We start from the raw sequence: 22,468 nt of genomic DNA on the forward strand, positions 1-22,468 counted from the left end.
ATGTGTAAAGTGTCTTGAGATGACTTTGTTGTGATTGAGCCACAAGTCTACTTTTATATTTGTAAAGTGACTCCGTCAAAACACGAAATTAATTCAGTATATTTTCTTTTATCGTGTTTATTTAATCTCTGTCTGTCAGTTAATTGTATCTGTATGTCTTCTCTATTACAGTGTTTCTTTTTCCTATAAGGGACGATAGAGTTAAGGTTAGTACACAAAGAAAACTAAGACTTCTCTGTGCTAAAGTAATTCTGCAGTGGAAATTGGCAGCTGACATATACAGAAAGTTGCAAAAACACTTGACATACAGTTAAAGTAGCTGGAAACATGAAAGCAGACAGTAGAGTTGGAGACAATACATCCACACATTAAAATTCTAGAGGGAGACAGAAATCCAAACCCTTAAAGCTGTAAGACGTCCTCTGCTCCTCGGGGCGAGTTGAATCCCTTCATATGAAAAGAATAAGAGGAAAATAACAAAAAGGGCTGCAGGAAACAGCCATGTTGCCTGGGTGATTTGTAAATTAGCAAACACAGCAGGCTGCTTTATCTTTTCCAAAGACAAGCTCAATGGGAAGTCTTGTGCACTAGGGCAATGAGGTCAATGGGAGTGTGTAAATCAAGAGTACTATAATCATCCAGATCACAGGGTCAAGTCTAATCAGAAAGGACATTTAACCTACATAATCTGCAGAGTCCGACATTTACTTGAGTTGAGATGAAATAAAAGGCAATGAATGAAATAAAATGCAACAGAAGTGAAAAAAATGTCCTTTAAAATTCAGTCCCTTAATACACTAACAAGCCTGCTACAGCTACAGCTAACATGCTCACAACAATTCTAAGGTTAACCATTAGCATGCTACTATGTGTTAAAGCAAAAGTACAAACTTAGACTGGTGCTGCTGTCGTTCTTTTTTAATGTGTTTGGTCAAGAACATAGAAAATGTTTTTGAAATGTTTCATGTTAGCATTCTAACAGCATTTCCTGTTAGCGTTAATCTACATGCTAATGTTTAACCAGTTTGCCATCTTATTTAGGATATTTACATGCTACCTTGTGCTAAAACAAAAGTACAAGCTTTTGGTACTGTCATTAATTTTGAACATATTTGGTCAAGAACATAGACAAATATTTATTTAGTTTATTTGTCAGTTGGTTTCTACATACACACAAAAACCAAACAAAAAAACTAAAGGTCTAGGTCGTTGAGTGGGTGAAATTACTTTTTAATATAGTCCTGCTGTATAATATAAAATATTTTCTGCTTCATTCGTAACAGAAATTTGAAAAATGAATGTTCATCCTAATTTTACTTGAGCTCTGAATTCATTAAATAACCCACTACAGGAATTTAATATGTAAATGACCCATTATGAAAGTGCACAAGAGGCTCCTTGACTGTTAAATGACTTAAATGACTGTCTAGCAGCTGTCTGCTCAGGTCAAGAGTTTTGTGTGGAAATGGATAAATCCTTGTGATGAGGTGAAAGTTAACTGTGTGTTTAACTGTGAGGTTTACACTGGTAGGTTGCATTAACACATGATTCATACTAGCTTAAGGTGGTGCACAGTTGATGAATAAAATGCAGAGACATTATCATACAGTTTTAACATGGTTAATATTAGCAGTTTAGAAACAAGCTGCTACCTGACAGAAACAGAAATATGTCATAAATTAACTACACTGCAAAACATTCACAAATATATTTTATTCTACTAAAAAGATACATTTGTAAAGGTAAAGGAAAACACATTTTGAATGGAAGTAATTAACTGGTAAATATCAAATATCAATTCTTTAATTGCAGGCCTAATCATCCAGTTTAGATGAGTGAGATGAGTCATCCACACGTTGATCTCATCAAGGTGAGGCTATAACCTTACTTAGATGTAGGGGCTGTAGTAAGGCTATAGCCTTACTTAAATGTATAGGCTGTAGTAAGGCTATAGCATTACTTAGATGTAGAGTAATCAGTTGTGATTTTGAGTCATCCACACATTGATCTCATCAAGGTAAGCCTATAGCCTTACTTACATGTAGGGACTGTAGTAAGGCTATAGCCTCACTTAGATGTAGGGGCTGTAGTATGACTATAGCCTTACTTAGATGTAGACTAATCAGTTGTTGTGATTTTATGAGTCATCCACACATTGATCTCATCAAGGTAAGGCTATAGTCTTACTTAAATGTACAGTAGACTAATCAGTTGTTGTGATTTTATGAGTCCTCCACACATTAATTTCATAATAATAATAATAATAATAATAATAATACATTTTATTCAGAGGCGCCTTTCTTGGCACTCAAGGACACCCTACAGAGAAAACACATTAAAAAGAAACAACAATACACATAAAATATAAAAATAAAGACAATATAAAAGTGACACAGCAGTTGACATCAGATGGAATGGGCAGTTTTAAACAGATGTGTTTTGAGTTGTCATCAAGGTAAGGCTATAGCCTTACTTAAATGTAGGGACTGTAGTAAGGCTATAGCATTAGACTAATCAGTTAATGTGATTTTATGAGTCATCCACACATTGATCTCAGCAAGGTAAGGCCATAGCCTACTGGCTGTGTACAGCAGTAACGGGTCATCAATAGTCTATTTTCATTAGCTGCAGACACAGCTGGAGCGCAGCGCATGCTTGACACTGCTGTTTATAGGACCTTATAGTTCATAAATGTGGACGCTCACATTATTATCTTTATAGTTAATTATGGTTCTTAGTGTGGACGATCTTCTACATATCTATGATCATATCCAGATCCAACCTCTCTTTGTATCTTACTGGTGAATAGGACACACCGTGTAGAAGACACACCTCACTTTTAAATTAAAAAAAATTGCGTTTAAGGTGCGACTTTAATTAATCTTTCCCATCACAGATTCACCTTTGTATTGTTTTGAAACTGTAGTAAAATGTATTATTATTATTATTATTGTTATTATTTTCACACACAGCTGCTCACCTCCTCCCTCATGTGGGGGCACTGGGGCTGGTTCAGGGGCAGGGGAAGTTGGGGGCTGACAGACAGCTGCTGGTGCACTTGACTATTCAGAATGAGGCATGATTTTGACAGAGGGGAGATCAACTATTATTGAATAAGAACAGCTTGATAAATGTTTGACTGGATTGATTATTTAACTAATATAGCAGTAAAATGTAAAAATCCAGAGTTTTCTTGAGCTAACATGGTGAGAAAAGTGAGCTAGCTTATAGACCACAGACAGGGACAAAGTTAATATTCCATAACTTTCCGCCACAACTAACAAACCCACCTTTTTTTTGAAATATTGGGTGACATATTGTCGACCCTTCAACTCCTTCTCCTCTCTTAATTTCTTTTCTTTTTTAGCTGCCTGATTTTTGAGGCATACTGCTGTCTCCTCCTCCTTGCCCGCTGTGGCTGTGTGACAAACCGCCGGTGCTTCTACCTGCAGATGATCCAGTCGGACTGAGCCATTTTACATAAATAGAGGGGGGGAAGGGGGGGCCCTGCAGGCGTTGATGTTTCCAAAACAAATAAATTTATTGTTACCAAGTCATTGAAAATAAAACATGTGTGATTATATGTTAGTTAATAACTTAGTGTCATTATTTTTTCTGTATTATAATTTCATCATCATTAGGGGCCTCTCTGGGCCCCCCTCAATCATGGGCCCCTAGAATCTGTCTCCTTTACCCCCCCTTTTCGGCGCCCCAGCCCCCTAGCTTTGTCAAACACCATGTGGAACCAAATTAAGGTTTGGACCTCAGTATTTCTTAAACCCTACGTACAGCCCTGGTTAGGAGTTTTATAATTAATATATAAGAGAGACAAGTCTATGACTTTTGAGAAAAGTTTAAAGTCAAAAGGGAAACTCATGTCAGGTTTAATCAATATTTTGTATCTGCACCAGTGGACTGCACTTCAGGAGTACCGAGACAAGTCCCGGAGGTCTGATAGTTGTTCTGCCATGATTTAACAGTCAACTTCACGAGCAGGATTCAAACAAAAAAGTCTCCAGCCATTGGTCAAATGTAAACAGTAGTAGGCTAAACTGAAAAATATGGTCTGCTCTTTGGTTTTTCCTTGCAAAGGTGGAGAAGGAAGCAGAGGCAGCACTCGGCGACAGGTGCTCCTGCAGAACTGGAGATGGTGGACAGTTCAGAATCAGACACAGAGCAGGAACTTTCAGGTACCACTTACTTAAGATAAACATGTAAGGTATGCTTTTAGATTAATATGTGCTTAATCGATGAAATTATCAGTAGAACTGTGATCAGGGGGCAATTGATCTGCACACTGTGCCAAATTTATAACTAGTCTTTTAATCAATAAATAGACAGTTATATCAACACCAGACCTCTACTAATTAGAGATCATTAAACCTTACTGTATAGTCCTGCTAATTGGAGGAACCGTCATTTATTTGTAATTCATACAATTCATTCATTTGGTTTAAAGTGTAAAAGCTGGTCATTTCATTTTTGTTACACAGGTTAGCATAGCCAGCCACAAGTAAATGTTCCCAAAGCCCTGTCCATAGTGCTACAACATTTGTTATACCATTAACTAAATTGCTACATGGGTCAGATGCTACACTGATGTTTTAAAAAATTAAATCACTGGTTGAATTCAATCACTGAATAATTTGGCCCCAAGCCCAAATTTGAGAGCAGTACACAGACAAATGCAAAACATTTATTATATAGTAATTTATTAATTTTGGCGAATGTCTTCTGAAGGGCAATTTACAGCTTTTACCAGAGCCATAGTACAATACTTTATAATTACAACATTTACAGGTGCAGTTCAGTATGTCTTTTTACATCAAACAATGGGGATGAGCTGTGAGGGGAGCACAGAATGAATGTATTTAACACAGGTGCTGGAGACAAAGCAAAATACTTTTCATTAGCCAATATTTAGCTTGCTCATTGATTCGGCTGACAGGAATGCATTTGTCTTAATCAGCCGCCGAGCGTCATGACACGCACATGACAGCTCATCATCTCTTTACAGCAGACGGACTGACAGGATTGCCAAACATAGTCAAGCAAAGCATCAAAAAAGTGACACATTGTCGTCATTCACCTAAAATATCAACACTGCCACGCACACAGCATTATTTGATAGATTTACTTTGCGTGACTGTCCTTTAAACTGAAAAAATAAAAGCAGACTCAGAACACAGAGGAGCGTCAACACCATGAGAGTGGAAAAAAATGAACCAGAATGAGACTCAAACTGGTCCCAGGTTTCACTTTACATATGGAGCAAAAGCAGTACGTATTGAAACTTTTCACTCAGACTCATTTATATTCCACAACACTCATCCTATAATAGAAAAGATAAAATATGCAAATTTAGGAGTGTAGAGTGCTTCCAGATAGCAATTTGAAGGTTAAGATTGATTCAGCAATATCCAGTATGTTTCTATATCCTGACAAAGAAAAAAAAAAAGATAAAGAAACTTCTTTTTTTTTTTTAAAGAAGAAATGAATCAATAAAAGGTTACTGGAAAAGCCGTAGGTAAAGAAAAGCCTCGGCTTTACTGTCTCAAAACACTCTTTCAACAGAATGGAGTCATGAACAAAAGTAGAGTTCATGGAGCAGAGATTTCAATAGTACCGGGGGCAAAGTGTTATTACAAATCTTCAGCACTAACAAAAAGCTGAACTCCTCAGTGTTGCTGAGGGGAAGCTTGTCTTCAAACTGTCATATTCTTCTGTTAAATCACCTCGCCGACTGCTCCAGTGCTCTATTTATACATCAGCTCCACCTTTAAAGGCCATGACTGATTTTTTGTACCAGCACGGTAACAAAACATTTACTTAAATTGTCTTTTGGGATTGTTCAAACTCTCCTTTTCTCCTTTAAAAAAAAAACAAAAAACAAAAAAGTCATATTACTAAAAAATAAATTTCTACAGCTTAAAAACCTAAAGTGAAAAACCGGTCGATGTAAAAATGAACGTTTGGATTTTTAAGAAGCCTGTTCATTAATAATTTATCGAGCCACCTCCAAATAATAAATAAACAAATGAATAAATAAACAAGCAGGCAAGCAAACATCAACAAACACATTTTCCCAGTATTTTTTTTCTTTCTTTTTTTAAAGTATAAATGTCTCTGGTAATCCAGCGTCCAATTTTGTGATATTCTTTGAAAAATAGTCTGATACAAGTTATTTACCACGCTGTCGTTTTCCAAAAAAGGATGTGGATAAGGAACGGTGTGAGGGCTCTGCTGTGGAACTGACGCGCCTGGTTACTGGTCGCCATAGTCTGCGACTCACAGTCTGAAGTCTGGCAAAATATAGAGATCTGAATCCACGTAATATTCCGTTCTGCTCGCCCAGCTGTCAGTGAACACAGTCATCCCCATGTCTTCCCGCTGTAAACTCTCCCCTGTTTGATTCTTTCTCACTTCCCCCAGCGTTGAAAAAATACATTTTTTTAAACTCTTAAAACTAGCCTTTACTCCATACTTTGCCTCCCAAAGCTTTTTTTTTTTTTTTTTTTTAAGTAGTTCTGTGATGTGCTTCGGCATCCACTGGGGATTTTAACACACCTCTCCAAGGTTCTCATGGGAAAAGCCTGATGCATCCATCCAGCTCTGCTTATGCGAGATGGGTTCTTTCTGAACTGGAGGAAGAAAGCAAAATAGTGGGTAAGGGTGGTTGTAAAACAGTCTCTGTCCTTACACAGTGTTTCGTGCTGTGTGTCCTAACACACAGTCTCAGACACGGCCTGGAAAAAAAGGACCAGCGGTACAGGCATTTGGGCTAAAGCACGGTGGCGTTGTGGCCCTCCATCCTGGGCAGCCTGGGGTCTTGCACTGTTCCCATGGTGACTAGCAGTGGGCGGCTGTCCTCGGATATACCTGACCGACCCAGGGAGACGGAGGTGGGAATAGAGGCCCCCCTCTGGTGGGCGGCTGAGGCGGACATGGAGGTGCCCTGTTGGGAGGAAGGTTGAGGAGGAGGAGGGGGGTTTGGGTTGCCGTGGGCGGCCTCTAGGGGCAGACCTTGCTCCTGGTAGCCGTAGCTGATGCTTCTGCAGGGGAAGCGTCTCAGTCTGTAGAGGGGAACTGGGGGCAAAGCGGCTGAATCTAAAAGCAGGGGCGTCTGGCCAGCGGGAGGTGGTGGAGGGGGTAACAGTGGTCTGCAAAGACCCTGCTGCTGCTGCTGTTGATGGTGCAGCAGCTGGAGTTGGTGCTGCTGCTGGAGCGGATGCTGGAACTGCTTGTGCTGGTGCTGGAAACCCAGTGCTCCCGCCACCTCAGCCACCGTCCGACCCACGTGCTCCTGCCCCTCGCCAGGCACCCTGCTGCCGCTGCCTACTGCACCCCCCACCCCACCCTGCCTCTGCTGCTGCTGCTGTTGCTGCTGCTGCTGCTGCTGTTGCTTCCTCTGCTGCTGCTGCAGGAACCACGAGCCATACGTGGGGTTCCACAGACTGGTGCTCTTCCCGTTGTGACCCTCCTTCTCCTGCGGGTGGCCCTGGGTGAACGCCAGGTTGATGTGCCCCCCCTCCGGGTTTGGCTGGGTGTTGACATGGGGTCCCTTGGCAGTGACTGTAGAGGCGGCTGTGGAGGTGACGGCGTTGGTGGTGGTGATGGTGACGGAGGTCTGCGTGTGAGGTTGCTGGTGCTGGTGGAGGTACGGCTGGGGCTGAGCTGACGTCTGTGCTTTGGCCTCCGACACTGCGTTCGTCACAACAACGTGCTCCCCACCTGCTCTGCGGCTCTCCTCTGCAGGATAGGATGGAGGCGGCTGTGGAACCTCCCCATCAGGCACCTGAGTGTTCACCAGCACTGTTGGAGCTGAGGGGTCATCAGGGCGCATGGGTACACGCTCCTCCTCCTCCGGGACGGGTCCATACTCTATCGGCAAGGGCATGGTCACCACATCTGGATCCTAAAAAGGGATAGACCATCAAGAGATTACAGTATTACCATGATGTGTCATTATTCGCGCTATTAAGTCGCTATTAATTTTAAAAAAAAGAAGAGGAAAAAGACAATTGACAGAGTGCAATCTCCAAAATTGTTATCTTAACACTTAAACAATGAAGCTGTTCAGTATCAGGCAGGAGAATACAATCAGAATTATATAACCAAAACACTAAATGTATTATATGCTCTGTTCTGCATCTGTTTGTTGTATCTCGGTCAAATGGTTTCCTTGAGTAAAAACATTCTGAAAATTTGAAAAGAGAGCGCAAACTGTCTTCATTATCCAAAAATATAAATAATCCAGCATTAGTGAATCGCATCCTGTCATTTTCAGACAGCTAGTAAGAAACTAGTTCAGTAGTTTAATAGTTTTTGAGTGAAAGATCTGTTGGAGAGCAAACTGTCATCAGAAGTTACCAGTAAAACATCTAGAGACAGCATATCATTGCCACCCTCAGAGTTCTGTAGTGGGTGCTGCTGGGTGAAGCAGCTCCTGCTGTCAGTCTATGAAACTAATGTAAGCTGGAGCAGCTACAGTGTAGAGCTGTCAATGTGTTGACAGGTGTCAAATATCACAACATTTTCTGAAGCATCAGACTTATTATAAGTGGACTTTCATGTACTGTAGCTGCTACTTATAAGTATAATATTACTTAATAAATGACATGATAAATATGGGACATCCTTCTAAGGCTGCTAAAGTTGGAAACTTTCCATGGGAATTAACGGGAAAATATGATTTACAAATTTAGATGTTAGGGAACATAAATGTAGTTAGAAAAAAACCCCATCTTGTTGCATAATCTTGGTTAAAACAACCAGATTTAATGCAAATACAGAACCCAAGGACTACATAAAGTCAAGTAAGTTTTGATGATACTAGTGGAGTTTTATCTATTTTATTTAAGTTTAACTTGCAAATATGAAATCAAAATGTGTTTGCACAGTAGCTAGCTAGCTGGTAAATCAGATATGCTAACTGTAAGCTAGCTAACACCACTTTCATTTCAAAGGGAATATGTTTATTTTTCTCAACATTCATGTTTTTGTTGTTCAATGACAGAATAGACTTAAGTTCTAATCACAACTAAATCAGTCAAAACATAATTACATTTTTTTTATTAGTTAGTCTGTTTATGACAAAACAAAATGTTGATACAGTTTGTATAAATTACCCCACATTTTCAGTTAATTCCCATATATTCCCACAATTCCCATAGAAAGTTTCCAACTTGGAATATTTCCAAAATTCCCCATCTTAACATCCCATGGAAAGTTTCCAAAAATTCACTGGAAATGTATCAGACATTTTCTGGCCCTTTGCAACCCTACATCCTACACAGTGAGAATATCTTACACAATCATTTTTTCTATGAAAAACATTCTATTATTTGGAAGCTAAATATAGAAGGTTTATAATAAGTGATTTTACTGGATGTTTAATCATGGTGCCTGCAGATTGATTGGATCACAATTTAAATGCCATGTGTGTTATTGGTCAGAAAGGTAAGATATTTTCTTCATACATACATTTGACATAGCAGTCAGTTACCTGCAAGCAGTAGTCGATCCTCTCCAGTATAGTTGAGAAGTTAGGTCTGTCCTCAGGCTGGTGCTGCCAACTCTGAGTCATTATACGATACCTAAAGATTCATAGGAAAGTAAAGAGAGTTTATTTAAGTGGATTCTCCTACACGTGCACATAGAGAGAAAATGAAAAAAGAAAACCTGAGGCTGACCAGCTACATCTCTCCCACTGCTTGAACAAATGCCAGATTGATCTCTTTCAGCAAAACCTTCTAATAGTTGTTTTGATAGCTTGGAGCTGAATTAAAGCGTAGCCTCCCACCAGCCTGAGTGATTGTGTTAACTGGGCGAGGCGGATAACAGTTGTAGTTAAATCCTGAGATATGGTTTTTAATTGTGGCGTTGATTCCAGCTGCAGTTCCCGCTTATAGCAAGTGTGGCGTCCCGTTGTTAGTTTGTTTGGCAACTTCAGATTAATAAAACACTGCAGGGCAATGTTTATTTATTTATTTCAAAAAGAGAAAAATTCACATTGTAAGGAGGATGCGAGGCAGAATGATCTGAGGGGGTAATCTGTAAAGCTGCCGCCTGACAGGTACGAAGGATGAAGCAGTGGAATCACAGAGAGGTCAAACTGTGGCTCTGCTGTGTGTGTGTGTGTGTGTGTGTGTGTGTGTGTGTGTGTGTGTGTGTGTGTGTGTGTGTGTGTGTGTGTGTGTGTGTGTGTGTGTGAGAGAGAGAGAGAGAGAGAGAGAGAGAGAGAGAGAGAGAGAGAGGAAGAGACAGAGGGAGAAAACGTGTGTGCGCTTTTGCCTGTATGTGTTTTTTTTGACATGAGAGGCGGCATCTGAAAGAGTGAATAAAAAAAAAAGTTCAGTCTGATTAGAAAATGTTTTTTAAGCTCCCTATCAGCTGTCCATGACTTCCTCTAAATTGGGAGGCAGACATGAAAGAAACTGTTGCTGCGGTTTCCATATTAAAAGCACAGAGAGCAATCTCCCGTTAAATTTTTTTTGAAGCCCTTCTAGGTCACAACTCGTTTATGTGTCAATATCAGCAAATCACCAGAGCCTTTCATGTCTTTGTATATATATATTTTTTCCTGTGATGCTGCCTGTGTGTGTGTGTGTGTGTGTGTGTGTGTGTGTAACATAATGTATGCAACATATACAGCTGAGCATCCTTCCTTCTTGTTTATGTAGCAGAGAAGCTTAATTGGACCTCGTGGGATGTTCTATTCATTTTTCTTGTGGTCATGTGCAGCGTATGAAAGTATTCTGCATATATATGTGTGTGTGTGTGTACTTACACAGGCCCAGGGCAATTCTTGGGTGGGTCCATCCTTCCACCGTTGGTTACAAACTCCAGCACTTCCTGGTTACTGCGACTTGGATACGGCATGTAGCCCAGTGAGAAGATCTCCCACAGCAGGACCCCGAATGACCTTAGAGAGGCGGATGATGAGATGAGAGGAAAGGGAGACGGTTAGAGTAAGAGAGGAAAATCAAGTCATAAATTATAAGCATCATCAGAAGCTGAAAAGCTGTAAAGAAGCAGAGCAGAGGATGAGATTGAGATAGAGAAAGATAGGGAATTAAAGAAAATACATGGCTTAAGATCAAAGAGGAGGGATGGAGAAAAAAAGGGGATAGAAGGGGCAGTTTGGGATAGTTAAGTGAAATGTAAGAGGTGGAATAACAGCAAGTAAGTGTAAGGGATTCTCACCATGTGTCTGTTTTGGATGTGAAGATGCCCTCCATGAAGGCTTCAGGTGGCATCCACTTCACTGGCAGCATGGCACGCCCACCCTTCCTGTAATAGCTTGCCCTGCGCACACCCATACACACACACACACACACACAAGCAAGCACATACACGTTTTGAACAATACTTGATGACTAACCGTGTAGCTAATAACAAAGAGTATCATCATTTTTGTTTGCCTACAAACAATAGAAAAAGGTGGAACAACTGGAAAATTAAAAAGCAGCATTTAGAGTTTGCAGCACTTATTGCCATGGCAACACCACTGCTCTCAAAAGCACAGGGTATGGAGAAAAAAAAAAGAAGGAAAAGAAATGAAGAAAACTTCTCACATCCAGCAATTAATTCAGTGTTTGTCAGCGGCTGTATCAGCACTCTGATCCAATCGCATTTTCAGCTTCCTAACATTTTGGTGCGAGAGACCCTCTAAGAACTCCTTATCTCGCTGAGAGGAGAAGAGGGAGATTTTCTTTTCGCCGGGCCGTGCCCTGTCTGAGACATTTTTAATGCACCGCGTCGGTAAAGAAATTATCTGATGTGTGCTCTATCTGATGGTTGGTGCTGATAGAGGTCACCGCCTGCCTGGTTCCTCTCGCCCCCCCCTATGCTCGAGGCGCTCTGACAGACGCGAACCGGGTGGGTGCCGCTCGGCTCCACGTCCATCATGTGCGTCCACACGGAGAAACGGACACGTATCGGGATGGGAGTTAAGTGATGTCAGCTGTGCGCGGCCGGGGAAACGCACCGCTTGGCTTTGTTTGCCGTTGCAGAGGAGATAAATCAGTTTGCCCACCAGTGAATTTGTCATAAAAATGACACTTTATTGCCCGAGCAGTTGTTTGTACACATGGCAAGTGCTTCATGATAAATAGGACAGTAATAGCCTGTAGATACAGGTCTGGAACTGGACGGTTGCCAGTTGAAATCCCTGTGTAGCAGTAACACACTTTCTCTTCGCCTTCAAAAAAGCAGATAAGTGAAGCAGGGACTGCTCTGCTGGAGCTGCACATAGCTGCATGGGAGAGGACTGTAATTACAGTGGGCAGCTCCCAGGTGTGAATGTGAAGCAGGCTGAGAAAAGAGCATTGTGCCCCAAGTTGGCATTCCCTGGACAAATAAAAGCTAAACAAATATAAATAGAGGAAAAGAAAAGAATGGCCAACACATCAAAAACAGGGAGGCAAAGAATAAAAGAGACAGTTGCAGCATAATAAAACAGGGGACATTAAACAGAAAAGATTGCAGTGTTGGCAGCCTGAGCTGTTCAGATACAGCAACCAAAGCCAAAACCTATCACATCTCTGCTTTAGTTTAAGGAGAATTCCAAGCTGCTGTTGCTCACCAGGGGCTAAAATGTACTGCAAAACGTCAGAGCCTGTTTTTATCACATTTACACTTAAGATGCTTTAAAGAACCAACCAAAGAGAAGAAAGTTTTACAAGTAACCTACTCCTACTTCTAGCCAAAAAGTTACAGTAACTTATTCATTCATATTAACATATATACATGTTTTTAAAAGGCTTTACATCTCTTGGAATAATTAACATGTGAAATTGACAACAATATAATATATATAGATATGGGTAAAGATGAAATAATAGGAAATTGGCTGAAATGGAAGCAAAATTCTGCTGCTTAGTAAGACACTGATATGCAGATGATGCTTAGAAGGTGATTACAAACAAAGTCAATGTCAGATTTATTTTTATTGTTGGTCTGTACTTCTGATAAATGAAAGGAAAAAAGAAAGAAAACGTGTAACATCCTATCAAATTTTCATATCAAATAATGCAGTCATGTAGGATCTACTCTGAGCCAATTTAAGAGACCTGTTGAGCTCTCTTAAATATAAGAGTATTTAAGTCAGTAGTAGTTTGATCCTGTCAAGATGTTCTAGAGCTACGAAAGCATTAAAAGTAATGTGGGAAAAAACAAAGCTAATAGTGCCAACAGATGTGATAAATATGCAAAATCTATAGACAAACATCTGCTTTTCAACTGAAGCAGGAGACACATGGATTATTTTAGCCATCTGTAAACCAGCTTATTGGTGTGATACTGACTCTAAGCTTCATTTAGCTGACATTTCTTTAACTCCAAATTGAGTTTTGAAAGCTGAAAGAAAAAGAGACAACTGACTTTTAGTGTCCATAACAAACAGTCATCATTAGATTGAACTCGGAGCTACAGCTTTGTTTTTCTTTACCGTAGAATAGAGTGGAGATAAAGTTAAATTATATGCTTTCAGATAATATACACTTACAAAAAAACTATTGGCATAAAAGTTAGCCTTGAGGGAAATCACACATTATCAATGAAGCAGAGAAAAACAATCACTTAGACGAGTGTGCTGTTTGACGGATGAGCTGAGAAGCAGTGCAGACCCCCTCCCCGCCACCCCCCACCGCCCCCCCACGCCTTAATACATCACTTAGAATAACACAATCAATTCAGTGATGGGAATCAGTTACCACCCTCAGTTTTAAGCCTTCAATTAGAGGATTGAAACCTGCCACTTTATTTTCCTATTCCCCCCCCCCCCCATTACTACTCATCCCTATCATTTTCCTGTCAGTCCCAACAAAACTAAGTAGTAAGAGAAGCAGACTGGCCTTCATCAAACCATGCGAACAACTGTGTCCTGAAAAACAAAGAGGCTGATTTTAATGATAAGGAGCTGCCACATTCTCACAAGCTGTTTGTCTTTGTGTTGTAATATAATAACAGCTGCTGCCTTTCTTTGACCTCTGAAAGTAAAAGAAATCTTTCAGAAAGACGACCCAGACAGATGAAACTTCTTTTGTACGCCGCCACTCAATCTGTTATCTATTAGAAAATAATGGAATATGTTGAGATGGAGAGATGGTAAAATATAGAGCATAAAACTGATAATCCCCCTTATCAGTAGATCAACCTCCTTTTTTTTTTTTAGCATGGGGGTTTATGGACATATTTATTACCACTGCTAACACCACCAACACAGACTGTATTTAAGCCTCTCCCTAATCTGCAGCTCAGCTTTCAGTCTCAGGAAATCTATGGAGCAAATGGAGGTGTTTTATATGTGTGTGTGTGTGTGTGTGTTTTTGTGCGCCTATCCTTGTGTGAGAAGAGAAGCCGGGGGAGGGGGAGGGGGTGGGGGGGGCAGAAGAACTAGAGGCAACAACTAACAGTAAGAGACAAAGGCGCCGGCTAACTGCGGCGAATAGAAAGCAAAATAGGACAACACACACCTGAGGACACAGAGGGGAGCATAAAACCTGTGTCTGTGTCCGCTGTGTTGAACGTCTTTGTTCTGGATTTACTGTGTGTGTGTGTGTGTGTGTGTGTGTGTGTGTGTGCTCCATGTACAAAGAGCAGCTCCAAGAATTTGTTGGGAATTTGGTAATTCAAGGCAAAACACTAGAGCTTTTCTCCTCCGGATGATAAACAATGTAACCCAGCTTTTTATTTACTGCAGCACAAAGTTGCATGCGTGTCAGAGTATGTGAGCATAAAAGAGGAAATCCACAGAATACCATGTTCACACAGTACACCCGTAACTCTCCCCCGCCCCCCCGAATATAAAAAGCTGACATTAAGCCTTGTCCTGGTCCCTCGCTGTGACACCCGTCCCCCTGCGATGGCCTTAAAAAGGACTTGCATGTCCCTTGTCACAGAGCAGGAGGGCCACATCATGAGACAGCAGAAATAACACACCAGCAGCAGAGCGGCATTGTGTGCAAAACAACCACCCGCCCCGGCGATAGCAAAATAATCCCAGTCCGAAAACACCACAGCCCCAGGCGGACGGATAAAAAACAAAAATCGCAGAGAGGCACCTGGAAAAAAACCCTGACATCAGCAATTAAATCAAGCGCTCCTGATGCGGCTCCCCGGGGGGGTTATTGTACAACAGCCTTCACCGGATGCTGCGAGAGTGACTTTGCTCTCGTGTGACTTTTTCCATCGGATGATTCGAAAGTGCTGCGTGTTGATATAGCTGAACGCTGTGACATATTTCCACCCGCTCTAATTTCTTGAGCAGATGAAAGGCTCGGGAAGATTTCCCCGCTGGATTGTGCATTCATTTAAAATGATGTCACGTGAAAATTGGTGGTGGTGGTGGCTATATTAAAAAAAAAGAAAAAAAGTTTGAGCTAAGAATAATGAGATGCCGCCGGGGCTACAGATGAGCTGATGTAGATTAAAAGAAGGCATCTGTAAGACAGTGTGATGGAGAATAAAAACACTCTTCTCAGCTGAGCTTTAACATTTACTGGAATAAAAGTTCCCATGATGAGTGATTCAGGCTGAACACACGGGGATAAAAAGTATATATGGAGAGACAGCACTTTACCCTGATATACATTACATCTGATTCATTCTGTCTGGGCTGGATGCATGCTTTTAACACACTCACAAGGTGCAGAATGTATAATGCATGTTATATACACACACACACACACACGCACAGAGTGGACTGCACACAGTGTGCTCTGTTTATCAGGCTAGCTAGATGTCTCTGTACCACACAATCCCAAAGGAAATAAGAGAGAACAGTCACACAGTCCAGCTTTCTCTGGACTGTGTTCACTCACTGATGTTACTGGGAAGCAGTTTGGGAATATAGTTGAATATATTTATATAGCTGACTTCATGAGTTTAATTTCTCATCTTCTCATCTGAGATACAAGCTGCCTGAGAAGTCCATTTCACTTTTTTAATGTATAAAATCTGAACTTTTAGAGCCATTTAGGAGGACTGCTAGTGGTAAGATATAATCCAGATCTGAAGATAGTCAAATGTTTCACATAGGCTCTTTTAGTATGCAGTGATAAACATGCTTCTAGTTTAAATAACAAGACTTGTTGGTTAAGGCTGCATGAATTCTTCTGTTTGATGAAGCCCAAACAGAATAACAATAAGATGACCGGAAGAAAATATCCTGCCTAATGCAGCATTAATGTTCAGTTCCCTCTGTGCCAGCACGTACTAGTTCATATTAGATGTTATGCCACTGCAACACACTCCAGATGAGACAATCTGGGTGATAAAAGTGATTTGATTCTAATACACAGGATGTATTTAATATTATGTTCAACCCCAGCTGTAATACTTCAGTCCAGACTTCAGGAAACATCTTGTGGGGATTCTCATTTCCCTATCTGCAGTGAGATGGATCTTGACTTTATTTTAATTCAACTGAACCCGGTCTCAATTTACAGCCGACCAAGATGGGTCTTGTCTTCTATCGTCTGTGATCTGTGTCTGAGTCATACCTGTAAATGTCCCGAGCCATCCCAAAATCTCCAATCTTGGCCACGCGTCCTGACCCCTTGCAGGTCAGCAGGCAATTCCGGGCCGCAATATCCCTGTAAGATGAAGACAAACACACTGTAAGGTCACACTGCCTGGATGTATGGAGGTCTACTGTTTATAGGAGCTAGATATACTGAACAGTGACTTTTTTTACAGTTGGGATCATGCCTCATCTCTTCAAAGTTTTTCATATATTTGCATCTGTAAGAGAACTCCATGTATGAAACACCTACAGACGCTCCCCTGTCGGATCTGAAGTTCAGTGCAACTGCAAAGTTGCCCTGGGCAAGCTGGTGAAGTGTATGATTTCCTACAGAGCCTTTATGACTCTGCCCACATGGTGCATCCGCAGAAAAGATTGAAATGTTCCACAGCATATATTCAAGGCAGAGTGGCTTAGAAGAGAAAATTCATAAAATTCATATTTGCACTGTACTGTGTTCATTATTCTTTGAGAAAAATACTGTAGTTCACACAGCATGCTCTACTCCTGTCTGAGGAGAAAGAGAAAGAGCCCACACACAGACACACACACACACAGGCACAGGCACAGGCACACACACACAGTCACACACACACAGGCGCGGACACACACAAACTGTATTCTGCTCCCGGGGCATCTAACTTTCTTAAGATGTTAAGAAGTGACGTTGCGAGCACACTGCTCCTCATCAGACCAAAGATACCCAGAATTTAACATCAAAATAACATCATGTGACACCGTGCTCCAACTAGATCATGAGACAGGGCAGGGCTGGTAACCCCCCACTCCCACCACCACCACCACCACCACCACCAAACACAGACAGTACAAACCACAGCAGTAAACTGCAGCAAGTGTGCAGACAGCAGCACATTGTTCTGATGTTTGGCCTGCGTACTCTGATGAATTTGGATGTGAAATGACACAATGAGGATAAAGTTATAGTTCAGACTGATTTAAAGTGAGGGCTTTTTAAGGCAAATCGCACGTGGCTGCCCCACTTTGACGTGTCAGAAGAGTTTGAAAACTATTCAGCAAACTTGATATTAAATCATTTAGTCTGAACTTAAATCAACAATGCGTTTAGGGCATCCACTTGCCTCGCTGTTCAGTTTATCTCTAAGAGGATCTGCTTTAACTTTGCCTGAGTCCCATTTACACTGAAGCAGCTAAATGAGTTACAGAGAATTGCCTAGATTGTGGCGCCACACCACAAAATTATTAATTACTCATTCCAGAAGTAGTAGTAAAACAATCCATTTAGAGGCATCTCGGCTGTTTCGGGAAGACTGAATCAATTCTATCACGGTGAGGCTACTATCAGCATGTAGAGAGCGTGCACACACACACACACACAAACACACAAACACGAAACACTTTTGCCACATCCTTTCTCATGAGCTGGTGTAGCTGGATTCAAGCAGTCCTTGTTTAATGGCTCGGAAGAATTCATGCAAATGATTTGCTTTTGCTCGCAGGCAAGGACGAGCCTTGAAATGCAGCAGTAGCTGTCACAGACTGCAAGCTGAGGGCTTAAGGGAAGGACGCCATGCTATTGTATCGTACAGGCAGCACAGTGACAGGAGAGCGGGCTGTTATTAAAACAATGTTAACAGGCATCATACTGTAGACCTTATTTACAGTGAGTATTAACTGCAGCTTAAAGACCCATTTCACTGCTGTACTTAGAGGACAATCTTTATTATTAGACTATTTTAACACCTGGGGGTTGCGTTAAACTACTCAACCCTCTTCAGCACACCGCTTTTATTCATGTTGGTTTCCTTTTTGTATTGCGGCTACCAAGCTTAATGCAATATAAAGTAAATAAACAGTAACATTATGTGATCCACTGCCAAAAACAACATAATACCAGCTCCAAAAAACAGCACAATCACACACACACACACACACAAAAGCCAGAGTGCGTTATTCTCTGACAGTATTAGCCCAGTGATTTAACCTGTTGGAGCGCACCACAGGTCATCTTCCAGCCCAGTAATCCCCGAGAGAAAAAGCTGAATTGTCGGCTACTGCTCCCTCATCCACCTGCCCTTTACTCAACCCCGAGTAAACACACCTTCATAAAAATTGAAATTAGCCTCAAGGACGGCGTTAGGGTGAATTTTAATCGGGGAGGGGGGGTTTGATGGCAGAAAAGTACCCCTGTACTGGAGCTCACAAACCCTCCGGAGAAGTCAGCCATTAGGTGGATTGATGGGGCTTTACTGTGCCACGTCGGAGCAAACAAGGTTTAATAGGCCTCGTCTGTCATTGGTCAATTCCTAGGAAGTCAAAGACATGCTTTAATTGCCTTAATGCGACCGTTGGAGCAAGTTTGACCTTTTTCCATTTTGACATGCACCCGACTTTTTCCTTTGCGTCCGTGAAGGAGATGTTTGCTAGAAGAGGTTCAAGAGAAAGCTTTTAATAATTCTCGAGTCACATCCTCCGGTTCACCAAGCCGTGTGAATATGGATACGGAGGGGGCACTTTGTCGACTCGTGCCTCGGATACAGACCGTAAAAAAGCAAGCCGGCTACCCCATCTGGCTGCCTCCGAAGCTAAAAATCATCACTTGTCCTCTCCTGCTATCATGCAGAAGGCAAAAGGCATGCAGAGTCCATATGTTACGCTTGGATGGATGCAGTAGGCTCATAATTCTGAGCAGAAATCAGCAGATGCACGAGGGCAAGTTTGTGTTTGAGGGGTTTGTATGTTTTCTTTCTCACATTTGCAATTCCGTGCACATTTCTCTCTCTCTCTCTATCTGTCTTTGTGATCTGTGTAGAACGGGGGAATATTGAGCCAGAAAAATACAACACATCCTTTTCATAATCACACCGTTTTTGTATTTTTTGCACCTGCATGAACCAAAATGTGGGCGCATCTGGTGGACTACCTGTGTATAAATTGGTTCTCCTCCAGATATTGGCAGCCCTTAGCGATGTCTCTCGCCACATTGAGAAGGTCCACCATGGTCAGGCTGGACGGGTGCTCCTGATTAAACAGTGAGGAGACAAAGAGAGAGCCAGAATGAGATATTAATGAATATGTCAGAGTATGTCATGTAAGTAAAACATGTTGGATCAGAGGTTGTTCAATTCTGAGACTGTGTGAAAGAAGCAACACTTTTTATACACCTCTGTAAGGTTAAAGATGGGTAAAACTCTCTGACTTTTTTCTTTGAGGTTTGTTTTTACAAGTTTTTCAAATCAGATTCAACAAACTCTCTGAGAAACTACAGAAACTTGTCACAAATGGCTCATTTCAGTCTGTCACTTATTCATTGGTTGATGTGCATTTGTGAGATTTGATCATTATCATTCAGGCAACACTTTACCCTTTATACATTTCATGCCTACATAAGAGAAAAGTCTACGTACTATAAATGAATGACAATGACTACGTTTCTTAAACCCTTCATTGGTGTCTGAAAAATGACTGTGCCAGGCTAAATGTGCAAATGATACATCAGTGTGTCTCACCAGTCGGGGTCTGGTCTCCCTCAGGAAGGTCTTGAGGTCTCCTCCGGTCATTAGTTCTAACAGGATGAACCTGGGCATGGCCTGCAGACTGACTCCTATACAGCGCACTATGTTCTGGTGGCTGAACTTACTGCAGGGAGGGAAATAAAGCAGGGGGTAGTGTGAAAACTGACAAATGGCTTTGTTGGCACAGCATGAGCAGAGGAATTGTTTAAGTTATTTAATTGGCTCTTACCTGATGATTAGAGCCTCCATGAGGAAGTCCAGTTCATCTTGTTCAGAACAAACCTCAGGAAGGGTCTGTTGTTTAAAGAAATACATTTTAATATACAGTAGTTTATTTGTTTTTGTACTCTATAACTTATACTCTGCTTGAATATATAATACTTATTTTCCTGTCTATATAAACTATTTTCACCTGTATAAATAACTTATTTTCTTTTCAGCACTTTACTAGTTTACACTGAGTTTAGATACAAAGTTACATTTGGTTGTGCTTGTACTTATACTCTGTGTAATGGCAAAAAAAGCAACCAAATCTAGCTGAAAAAATCCCCTGTTCAATGTCATGATCCTCTGTCCTGAGAATAAAGTATTTTTAGTGCAAAAATGGATGCTGGGTAATTACTTTAGCAGCCTGTATGGCGCTCAGCTAGACTCAAATTAATTCTAAACTCGATTCCATCAAAGTTTGACCTTTGGAAAATACAACAGTTATTGTTCCAGGGAGTGGGTGAGAGCTCACCTTGACAGCCACTTGAAGTGGACTCGGCTCACCCGGTATCCCCACCGCCAGACCTTCATACACTTCACCAAAAGCGCCGTGACCCAGACCCCTGGAGGCGCACCAGCACATCAATTATTTACAATTACATTCATATTTTAGGCTCCAAAACGCTCACACAGGAAGGACATACAAGAGCAAACTTTAAGCTGACATTTCAGAAGATATGAGAAGCAACTCCCAGGAAGAAATATGGTAAACACACTTTCCAATAGAATGATGACAGAGTGTAGAATGGTGAACTTTGACACCTAATAATAGTTCATATTTTCCTTTTTTGCAGCGATTTCACTTGATTTTATTCCTCACAGTAGTCTAAGATGCTAGAAAATATTCAGTGATCCACAAGAAAAGGGGAAAAAAAGAATTTATCACAAAGAGTTAGAGGCTGAAATATAAACTGGTGAACTATAAACACATGAAAGATGCATTAAATATTGAAAAGAGCTCTGGATTACTGCAGCAGGTCCATGCACAGAGAGACTTAAATATTTCTTATTTATATTTTTTATAATATCTCAAGCTTCTGTCTGTCTCACAATGCTCTATTTACAGATCCATCCTATTTCAGTAGGGTTGTGCTTGTGGATTTTTAACAATTACAGTGAAGTGTATCATTTGTCATGTTTGCTTGGATGCTGTTATCCTTGAATCAGCAATTCCACACTTCGCAGATGTGGACAGATGTTTTCACTGCACTAGAGTAATTCATTTGCTGCTTTTGGACGTGGAATGTGGAAGCTTTTTACCTGGTGAGGGAGATGTTGCGTCGCGGCACTTCCTTCAGGTCATTGACCGAGGCCGTCTTACCGGCGAAGCAGTAGTTTGGGTTATAGTCGGTCATGATGGTGGAGGCACGCAGCTTACTGAGCTTGCAGTCTGGACTCTGCAGCTCCAGCTGGATAGACTGCAGCTCTGTGTGTTTACGTCTGTACACTGGCGAGATGAAATAAATACATTTTTAAAAAAAAGTTTCATTCCACCACAGAGATATATCCACAATTAAAAAAAAACAAATAAAACCTTGAACCCGTATTGTTGTCGAATATTATCGCTGCGAGCCAAACCACACAAAGTGGAAAGCTTTTACAGTTATTATTTCTCTTAAGACCTTTTGCTTGTTCAACAGCAATTTTTATGAAATAGAATTCCTTTGTGTGTGTGAAATATTGATTCTTCTCTATCTGATGCCTGATTTGTCTCTCTAAGATTATTCAGATGTGTCATGTTTCAGAATTAAACCCAAAACATAAATAAATGTGTGCAAGTACAAGAAATGCAGCAAAGCACTAAAAACAACAACTTAGCCCTTCTCTTGTTCCCTCACATTGCAAATGAATGCACTTTATGTAGAGCAGCTCACAGTATGAAGACACTACTTTTAATCTTTGTCTCTCATGCACACCCAAAGCCACACACACTTTAAGAGTGCCAGAAGCCTGGACTTGGGCTGTGAACACATTAGTCGCAGAGAGAACTGTTTGGGAGTATTTCTGTGTGAATTCGTACATTTGTGTGTTACTGTGTGTGTGTGTGTGTGTGTGTGTGTGTGTGTGTGTGTGTGTATGTGTGTGTTGGACAGTTATTTATTTACCAAGTGCTGTCTAATGTACGAGTGCTGTCAGCCACCAGCTAAGCATCCATCCATCATTAGTGCGTTTCATTCAT

The 22,468-nt window shown here is 41.1% G+C and overlaps 1 protein-coding gene across 1 annotated transcript in view; it reads right to left on the bottom strand.

The window, feature by feature from the left end:
- Positions 1-6,781: 6,781 nt before the first annotated feature.
- alk (ALK receptor tyrosine kinase) overlaps positions 6,782-22,468 on the bottom strand; it is a 354,006-nt gene continuing 338,319 nt past the window's right edge. Inside the window, exons 20-29 of the mRNA XM_053336367.1 lie at positions 21,550-21,736; positions 20,762-20,852; positions 20,252-20,316; positions 20,017-20,146; positions 19,431-19,528; positions 16,506-16,598; positions 11,206-11,307; positions 10,790-10,924; positions 9,506-9,596; positions 6,782-7,915 (exon numbers count right to left, since the gene is read on the bottom strand). Coding sequence (XP_053192342.1) covers positions 6,782-7,915; positions 9,506-9,596; positions 10,790-10,924; positions 11,206-11,307; positions 16,506-16,598; positions 19,431-19,528; positions 20,017-20,146; positions 20,252-20,316; positions 20,762-20,852; positions 21,550-21,736 — 2,126 coding nt within the window. The remainder of the gene's footprint in view (positions 7,916-9,505; positions 9,597-10,789; positions 10,925-11,205; positions 11,308-16,505; positions 16,599-19,430; positions 19,529-20,016; positions 20,147-20,251; positions 20,317-20,761; positions 20,853-21,549; positions 21,737-22,468) is intronic.

The sequence above is a fragment of the Scomber japonicus genome, chromosome 16, assembly GCF_027409825.1.
Source record: "Scomber japonicus isolate fScoJap1 chromosome 16, fScoJap1.pri, whole genome shotgun sequence".
NCBI classification, from domain to species: Eukaryota; Metazoa; Chordata; class Actinopteri; order Scombriformes; family Scombridae; genus Scomber; species Scomber japonicus.